Source organism: Squalius cephalus (assembly GCF_949319135.1).
Source record: "Squalius cephalus genome assembly, chromosome: 3".
Lineage (NCBI taxonomy): Eukaryota > Metazoa > Chordata > Actinopteri > Cypriniformes > Leuciscidae > Squalius > Squalius cephalus.
This window is the reverse complement of record NC_137124.1, coordinates 58,385,640-58,395,531: the sequence shown is the minus strand read 5'-3', so window position 1 is coordinate 58,395,531 and position 9,892 is coordinate 58,385,640. Positions and strand designations below refer to the sequence as shown.

Below are 9,892 nucleotides of genomic sequence, written 5' to 3'. Positions count from 1 at the left end.
AAGAGGTTGTCAAGTAGGTTTATGTATATTTTGCGATGTTCTTGCTTCACAATAGCATTGCACAATAATGAAAATTTTCCAAGTGATAAAAGTGAAAAGCAATATGAAACATCATTCAAGGCTATGCATAGCTTTAGTACACGGACTGATAAAGTCACACTTCATCTTTAAATATGGTTTTGTAAATTACATCTCTAACAGGTCAAACTATCTAGATCATAACTCTGCTTATCTGATATACATGACTGGTTATGTTCATATAATTTTATTATGTTGTAAGTTATATTGCATCAAACAAAAATATAAAATTACCTGTAATAAGTTACATAAATATTGCTACATCTCTCTTAAGGTCACAGGCTGAAACCTTTTGTTTTTTTTAATTCTCAAAAAAACACACACAAAAAAAAAAAAACAGGAAGGACTCAAATACATCAGCTTATTTATATCAGGACATTTCAGTGTGAAATACTAGGAACTTTTATAATTGTTAAATTAAGGATATTAGCAGTAATGAGTGGTTATGTGAGAAGAATGTGATGGTGGATTATAAATGGTTATCCGTGGCCTTAGTCTCCATAGGCCATTCCCATTTCACATTTAAACAGCAGTGAGGAATCTGCCATCTGGGAAGAGTAGACGTCATCCACGAGACAACTCTGCTCCTCAGTCAATATGTTCTTCCAGTCTCCGACTTTACCTGAAAGATACAAGGATTGTAGTGTTCAGATGATTATAAAATCACAGGTTTGACACAGAAGCACTATACACTGCCCAGACAAAAAAGTTGCTGTTTGGATTTAAATAGGCAAATTCTAAAAGTCTCCCTGTGGTGAAAATCAAGCTTTTAATGTTGTTCAATGTCTATGTGGTGTTTTTAATATGCTTTAAGACAAACCATGTGTAAATTCATAAGTCGACACCATTGCTGAGTATTTCCTCCTTAAAACTGCAGTGAACCAAAGACAGTCTCAAAAACACGCTTTGAAATCGCTGGTGTTTCTGACGTCACAAACTACCTTGTAACCAATCAGATCAACGTGTGATCGCCAACCAGTGGATCTCTGAGCTGAGTGAGTGAGTGGAGGCGGGGTTCATTTGCATATTCATAGATCTGTGAATACTCAATGAGGCGAGGGTGTCCAGTTACACTCAAGCTATTTTAAGGCATGTAGATTTTCAAGGAAAAACGCTTAAAAATTGGGGATTTTTTAGGGATAAAATGATTGACTACAGGGGGACTTTAAGCATTTGCCTATTTCAATTCAATATAATAAAAAGAGGACCTACAACATACTAATACATTATTGTGGTCTAAAAGCAGGTGTTTCACTTTCATTGTCCAACCCTTATACTGGTAGCATTTTTTTATTTTTAAAAAAGGTCTCCAATATGATTAATATGACTAATGAACGCAGAAAACCAATTTCCTAGTGTTTTTCAATGAGTGATCTCACTTAATGCAGGATTATATACACTGACCAAATTCTTAAGAGTCTCTACCTGGATCATTATTGCAGTGATTATTATGTTTCTAGCATGTTATATGTTTATAACCCTAATTGATCGAGTGTGTAGATTTTCAATTCTTAAACAACCATGTATGAAGACACATCATGGATGATAATGTCAAGATTTATCAGGCTCAAACTGTGAAAGAATGGTTGCATAAACAGGTGCATCAATTTTTGGGAAAGATCTTGTCAGTCAAGAACTGTTGCCAAACAAATAGCATTATAGAAACATAATAATCACTGCAATAATGATCCAATTTTGGGGCCCTATCTTGCACCCAGCGTAATTGACTTTGTACACTGATGCATGTATCATTCCTATTTTGCACCCGACGCACAGCGGACTTTTCCCTCCACAGACGCACGTCGGTAAATTAGGGAATGAACTTGCGCTCCCGGGGCCGGTTCAGCAAATAGAGGTGGTGTGTTCCGGCGCAAACGTTCCCTGGTGCTATTTTGCAGTTTCAGAAAACAATTCCGCCACAGACCAGGAGAAACCTCGTCTAAAGTCAGTGGTGCGTTGCGCATGTTATTCAGAGGCTATTTTAAGGGCGCATGCTTGGCTATAATGTAGCGTGTGCACAATGCACACACACTTTGCTTCTCTCATCTACACAGACGCAGCAGTTCTCATTTTTAGAAAACCATACATTATTACAAGGAAAAATATTCCACACGAGGGAAATCATTGTGGTGTCCATGAAGATGTGAAAAATAGGCATAAATCTAGCTTACACATTTACCCAAATTATTATATGCCTGTTTAACCGAAGCTAATCTGGGTGTGTTTCTCCATCCCCAATGTCACTTCTCTGTGTTTTACGGCCCTGACGAGAACGTCGGTCTCCTCGGCTGTGAACCGCTCCTGCAAATCCACCGTTATAATAGCAATCCGCCATGGAACAAGCGCGCATGCTCTTAAAGGGAATGTGAGATGATGCTCTGATTGGTTTATTTCACATTACGCCCAAACCACACCTATGAATAATGAAGATACTTCAGACCAACCCATTTTAGATTTGCGTCGGGCGCAAGAGTCATTTATCCCGCCGGTAGAATAGCAACAGCGCCCGAGATCCGCCCACAAAGTTACTTGTGTTTCGCGTTTGATACTTGCGTTTCAGAACGTTAAAATAGGGCCCATACACTCTTAAGCATTTACCTTTTTTTATTTTTTTTTATTTTTTTTTTTAGCCAAGCAGTGTACATTTAGTCATGATTATATTAATTTTAAGCCCATTTACTATTCTCTCGTGACATGATTATATACTAATGTTTGAAGAAAATGAGAAGCATTTACATACCTTTCCTCATGAACTTGCCCTTGCTGTGGTCCATGATCTCCTGAGGGATGAGGGTGTAGTTCACCATGGCATTTTCCTTCATGCTATTGAAACTACAGTACTTCTGAGCAAGCATCAGCTCATCTTCAGCTAAAGGGCACTGCAGGAATCGACTCACTTTCTGAAGAGCCCCATGAAGATCCTGATAAAATACAAATGTTTTAAACTGAAACTGCGTCTTTAAGCACACAGTATATGGTCCCGAAATTAATGATTTCTGATAATGGTGTCATACCTGCCACATTTCCTCATATGTGATGAAAAGAAAGTTCTGAATATCTTTTGAGTGACTGGTCCAGCCCTTGACATGTTCAAACCAAGAGCCATAATGCACTGATGGATGAAAAGCACCAGCAATTTTATAAGGAAAAGAAATTGAAACTCAAACTGGTAATAACTGACTGATAATATAAACTTAACTAACCTGTTCCCTTCAAGAAATCACTCAGAAACTCAGAGAAAGAGCCTGGGTCAGGCAGAAAGTTGGCCATCTTGTGGAAGTGATAATATGAAACAGCCACATCTTTGAGATTTCTGGCCACATATATAACCTGAGGAAAGTGTTATGGCAATTAATTTTGCTTCATGTAATGTATGTGCTTGCATGACAATAGTTTAGTGGAAAATTACTGTGTACTGTGTGCAAATGTCAGCTACGAGCCGAAGATGTCTTTGCAAAAAAAAAGGTGTTGCATGTCTGCTCGACATCCTGCCATTTTCATTGCAGTCTCACCGCTAAATACATAATTTCCACAACACTTGACACTTGGCAAAGCTTTAATAAGAATACATTTATATTCAATTCATACAATGGAGAATGTCTGTACTAATTCTAACTATATGTTAAATAAACCTATTGTACCTGAAAAACTTTGTGTATTTAATTCATATTTTTGTTATATCGTATTTGTGAACATTTGTCACTTGCAAGAAAATTCAACAAAGCAAGTATAGGACGGGACAAGTTTTCTAAACGACATTTAGAACATCGACGAACGGTTTGAGTCGGTCTCAGAGCGAAGCAACAAGACACAGGTGCAGGTAATCAATAACCATCAAAACTAACAAGGGAAACTATAGAAATAGAGGCAAAGAGGAACTAAATATCGGAAGTGAAAACCAGAAACGGCAAGACAACAGAATATCAAAATAAGAGTCCTCGTGATTCGTGACACTAGTTCAAGTTCAAGTTCAAGTTCAAAGAGTTTATTGTCATATGCACAGACAGAAAGCATGTTTCCCTGTACAATGAAATTCTTACTTTGCCGTCCACATTAAATGTCATAAAATAAATACAATAAATACAATGTCATACAAAAAATAGAAATAGCAAAAAGAAGAATTTCTTAATAGTGAATTTCTTAATAAAAGCAATAAAAGTGAGTGCAGTTAAATAGAGCAATAAAATTAAACAGTTATGTCCATGGTTGCAAACTCCTATCGACTGTTTAGGAGTCTAATGGCAGAAGGAAAAAAAGAGTTCTTCAGTCTTGAAGTCCTGCATTTCACACTTCTATACCTCCTTCCTCCTTCTATACCTCCTTCTTCCCAACATGTGGGAGTGCATGTTTTCTAGATGTGGGCATCAAATGTTTTATAAATTAATATTTCATAAAAATTTAGACCACTTTTTTTTCTATTCTATTTTTCATTTTAAGTTTTTATAATTATCATTATTTTTTTTCGTTCTATTTTTTCTATTTTATTTAAAGTTTTTATTATTATCATTATTTATTTTTATTATTATAATTAATAATAATCTTTAATTCAAGAATTATTTTGTGGGATACTTGCACACGTGTTTGAGTGTGCACTTAATTAAGGTTATAAAGAGTTGTACCTTATTTCACTAAGTTTGTGTCTGACGAAGACCTGACGGTTGAAACGTTGCAATACATACTGTACTTTTCTGGATCATTCACATCAGTGTGCGGATATTACGTTTGTTTTTTGGCTCTACAGATGGTTACATGCATGTTTGGTAACAATTTTCGGTAACACTTTATTTTACAATGTCCTTGTTACATACATTACTTGTACTTACCATAGTAATTACAGTCAATTATGCATAATTACACGCAACTCAACCCTCAAACTACCCTAACCCTATAGTAAGTACATGTAGTTGCTTAAAATTACTCAGTGCTTAAATATATAATTACACTGTAACAATGACACCTTAAGATAAAGTGTAACCCAATTTTCTCTAACATCCTCCTGGAAAACTAGTCCCGTCCAAATATAGGGCAAATTTGTGTCTTGTCCATCACTCACCTTTGCGTTGGACTGTTTCAGGGCCGGGCCCAGCAGGTGATAAGGCAGATGTGTCGTGATAATGCGAGGCCCGCTGGAGAATTTCAGGACTTCAGGACAGTAGTACTGCTCAAGCCACGGGGCACGGGCCCAGTTGGGCTGATTTTGGGCTATAGTTGGGTCCCCTTTACTCAAAACTAAAGTGAGGATTTCCTGCATCCATGTGGTTCCTATGAGCCAAGGGAAAGACATGAATAATTATCTTGCCTGGGGGAAAAAAAAAGATAGCTTACTGCACAAAACAGGGATGGGTGGTATGACGTATATCGCGGTATATAAATATATATATACAGTACCAGTCAAAAGTTTGGAAACATTACTATTTTTAATGTTTTTGAAAGAAGTCTCTTATGATCATCAAGCCTGCAGTTAAAAAACAAAACAAAAAAAAAACAAAAAAAAAAACAGTAATATTATGAAATATTATTACAATTTAAAATAATGGTTCTCTTTTTTAATATACTTTAAAATGTAATTTATTTTTGTGATGCAAAGCTGAATTTTCATCAGCAAGTACTCCAGTCTTTGGTGTCTTATGATCCTTCAGAAATCATTCTAATATGATGATTTATGATCAATGTTGGAAACAGTTGTGCTGCTTAATATTTTTTTTATAACCTGAGATAATTTTTTAAGGATTATTTGATGAATAAAAAGTTAAAAAGAACTGTATTTATTTAGAATAGAAATCTTTTGTAACAATATACACTACCGTTCAAAAGTTTGGGAACAATAACTATTTTTTTTTTAAGAAATTAGTACTTTAATTCAACAAGGATGCGTTAAATGGATAAAAGGTGATGGTAACGATTTATATTGTTAGAAATGTTTTTTATTTTGAATAAATGCTGTTTTTATGAATAAATGCTGTTAATGTTTTACTCATCAATGAATCCTGAAAAAAGTATTCCAAAAAAATATATTAAACAGCACAACTGTTTCCATCATTGATAATAACTGAGTATCAAATTATCATATTAGAATGATTTCTGAAGGATCATAAGACACCAAAGACTGGAGTACTTGCTGATGAAAATTCAGCTTTGCATCACAAAAATAAATTACATTTTAAAGTATATTAAAAAAGAGAACCATTATTTTAAATTGTAATAATATTTCATAATATTAATGTTTTTTTTTTTTTTGTTGTTTTTTTTGTTTTTGTTTTTTTTTAACTGCAGGCTTGATGAGCATAAGAGACTTCCTTCAAAAACATTAAAAATAGTAATGTTTCCAAACTTTTGACTGGTACTGTATATATAGCACTATTGACTGATGAAACACGTGAATGAGAATATAAAGAGCGTGCCTCATGTTAAAAAGAGTTATAAGAGCAACATATACTGAAAGGTGCGCACAGAAAGCCGCCTCACATTTAGAAGGCGATTCGTGAATTTGGGACGTTCTCGATGTTTAAAAGCACAATAAGCAGAGATAAAGAGCTCAATGCGGTCACGCGCTGACTGACACACAGCGAGTCTCTTCTCTTTCACGTCTTATTGCGCTTGAATGGTCGAATACTCATGTATTTATGCATGCATTCATGTGAACACAGCCGGTATGTCTCAAGTAAAAGTAAACAGTAAACCGGATGTGTATCAGTGTAATGGATCTGTGCGTTTGGTCTTAAAGTGACAGTAGCCTAATAAACCTGCTGCTCTGTGTCATTAATGTAAATCAAACTAAAGAGAAAATAACTTACTGCTCATGTCTTGTTTTAGCTTTAAGGCGAGACACGGCAGGCAAAAACATAGTTTTTTTTTTACTGGTCAATTTTGAGATTTTTGGATATTTGTCTTCAATAACATGTCTTCTTTCAGACTTGTGGTGAAAAAAAGTCAGAAATACACATTTAGGTCTTTATTTTACACACTTTGTCTGTTTGCGTCTGTAGATTTCTCCTAAATTCAACAAAAGTTGGCGTTCTTAATCAACCCGCCGCTCCGCGATCTCTGTCTGCTCCTGTCATCACACACACCGTTAGAAAGCGCTCTCTCTCCTGTACAATGCTGTCGGATCCAAATATGGTCATTTCCTTTTTATCAGCAACCAATCGTGAAAGTATAAGGGCTGAATGCGCAATCTCATTGGCTGATGATAAATCTTTAAAGCCCGTTTTCTCAAAATGACTTTTCTCTCCGAAATCTCCACTTCAGTCGCACCGATATACACCAAACTCTCCAGTCTTGCACATAGTTATATTATGAAGACATTTACTGAGGGATTTGTAAATATATTATTCCTAGCCTGATTTATATAACATTTTATTCCAAAAAACATGGTGAAAATAATTTTTTTAAGGCTATTGACAGTATATTCTGATTTACAGGATAACAAAAGTAGATATCCATAAATCCCTCTGTATTTTTTTCCCCATCTAATATGTGAACACAATGAAAAAATATTTTTTAACCTGGCTTTATCCAATACTCAGATTTCGTTTTTAAAAAATATATGCAAATTAGCGCATATTTAATTAGATATTGCCTAATTTGCATATTTAAACATTAAATTACAGAAAACTTGTAATACATTTTTTTTCTCATCTTAATGTAGGTAATCAACTGGGAAAGTTTCATGGTGATATCTGCTAGTTAAAAATGTTACCCTATTCACCTGTAGTGTCTCGCCTTATATTAATAAGAATACATTTATATTTAATTCATACAATGAAGACAATGCAATTTTTTACTTTTTACATTTGATTATTACATTTCTGTACTAATTCTAACTACGCTGGTAAGGTGCACAACTGAAGATATGTCGTAAAGGAGGAAAAGTTACTATATGGTCACTAACGAACCCCCCCAACTAAGATCGTGCCTCAAAACCCACTGAAGACAAGTATCGGACTGAATCAGTTCAGATTGTAACATCTAGTCCTTTTCATGTAATTCGTTAAATAAACCTATTGTACCTGAAAAACGTAATTTATTTCAGGTTTTTTGTTATATTGTATTTGTCCTATTGTTTGTAATTGGCTTCTTTTTTCTTATTTTTAATAACAGAAATTAGATGAAATAACACAAATAATACAATAAAAAAAAAATGAAAAAAATAACTATATCATGAAAATAAAAACAATAACTATATCATGATATATATATATATATATATATATATATATATATATATATATATATATATATATATATATATATATATATATATATATATATATATATATATATATATACACTACCGTTCAAAAGTTTGGGGTCAGTAAGATTTTTTAATGTTTTTAAAAGAAGTCTCTTCTGCTCACCAAGGCTGCATTTATTTGATAAAAAAACAATAAAAAAACAGTAATATTGTGAAATATTATGACAATTTAAAATGACTGTTTTCTATTTTAATATATTTTAAACTGTAATTTATTCCTGTGATCAAAGCTGAATTTTCAGCATCATTACTCCAGTCTTCAGTGTCACATGATCCTTCAGAAATCACTCTAATATGATGACTTTATGCTCAAAAAACATTCATTATTATTATCAATGTTGAAAACAGTTGTGGACAATTTTTTTTCAAAATTCTTTGATGAATAGAAAGTTCAAAAGAACAGCATTTATTTCAAGTAGAATATTTTCTAACATTATAAATGTCGTTACTGTAACTTTTGATCAGTTTAACTCATCCTTGATGAATAAAAGTATTGATTTATTTTATTTCTTTCCCCTAAAAATATAATTAAAATTCTTACTGACCCCAAACTTTTGAACGGTAGTGTTTAATGTTACAAAAGCTTTAGATTTCAGATAAATGCTGTTCTTTTGAACTTTCTAGTCATCATAGCATCATGAAATAAAAATGTAAAAAACTGTTTTCAACATTGATAATAATCATAAATGTTTCTTGAGCATCAAATCCTCATATTAGAGTGATTTCTGAAGGATCATGTGACACTGAAGACTGGAGTAATGATGCTGAACATTCAGCTTTGATCACAGGATATAAATTACACTTTACTGTATATTCACACAGAAAACAGCGGTTTTACAACTGGAATAATATTTCACAATATTACTGTTTTTGTTTGTATTTTTAATCAAATAAATGCAGCCTTGGTAAATGCAGCCTTTTAAAAACATTAAAAATCTTACTGACCACAAACTTTTGAATAGTAGTGTATATATATATCTATAGTGAAATAAAATTTCTCATATCGTGAAATAAGACTGGTCATATCGCCCAACCCCTAGCACAGAAATGAGATTAATCAAATACACAACTCAAGTAAAAGAAGAACTAAAGTTGAATAAAGAAAATGCATTTCATTATTACCTGATTTTGGGTAAGTGACAATCACAGTGTCTGTGTCCTGGAACTTGAAGTTGGTGGCATAATTCAGCGAGTCTTGTGTATGCAAGTGCCCAGGGAACGTGATGCCGTGAAAGGTTTCGGTGACGTCCAGTCGAGCCATGTCTGCACGTGTGTGAGTAAATGTCTGCAGAAGAAATATAGTGCGGAGTCTGACAACGCTGTCATTCTGTCAGCTTATAAAGGAAGAAAAAACGGAACTCTCTTGTGAAAAAGGGGAAGTACATACAGAAACTACCTGAGAAACCGGTTACTGTGAATTCCAGGTAAAAACTGGTCAAGGGAGTTGTTGAGCTGAAATGTACCATAGGCCATTTATCTTTAAAAAAGCCTTCTTATTATAAGATCATCACATCGCAGGACATTAATGATGGTAGCTTGGTTTCCCTTTTGACCTTGTTC

At 33.9% G+C, this 9,892-nt stretch overlaps 1 protein-coding gene across 1 annotated transcript; it reads right to left on the bottom strand.

The window, feature by feature from the left end:
• On the bottom strand, positions 1-9,638 carry sult5a1 (sulfotransferase family 5A, member 1). Its single transcript, XM_079867624.1, has 6 exons — positions 9,455-9,638; positions 5,132-5,340; positions 3,282-3,408; positions 3,093-3,190; positions 2,819-2,999; positions 1-700 (listed from the first exon to the last, which is right to left on the bottom strand). The coding sequence occupies exons 1-6, from the start codon at positions 9,591-9,593 to the stop codon at positions 570-572; spliced, it is 885 nt and encodes a 294-aa protein (XP_079723750.1). The 5' UTR covers positions 9,594-9,638; the 3' UTR covers positions 1-569.
• Between the last annotated feature and the right edge of the window lie 254 nt (positions 9,639-9,892).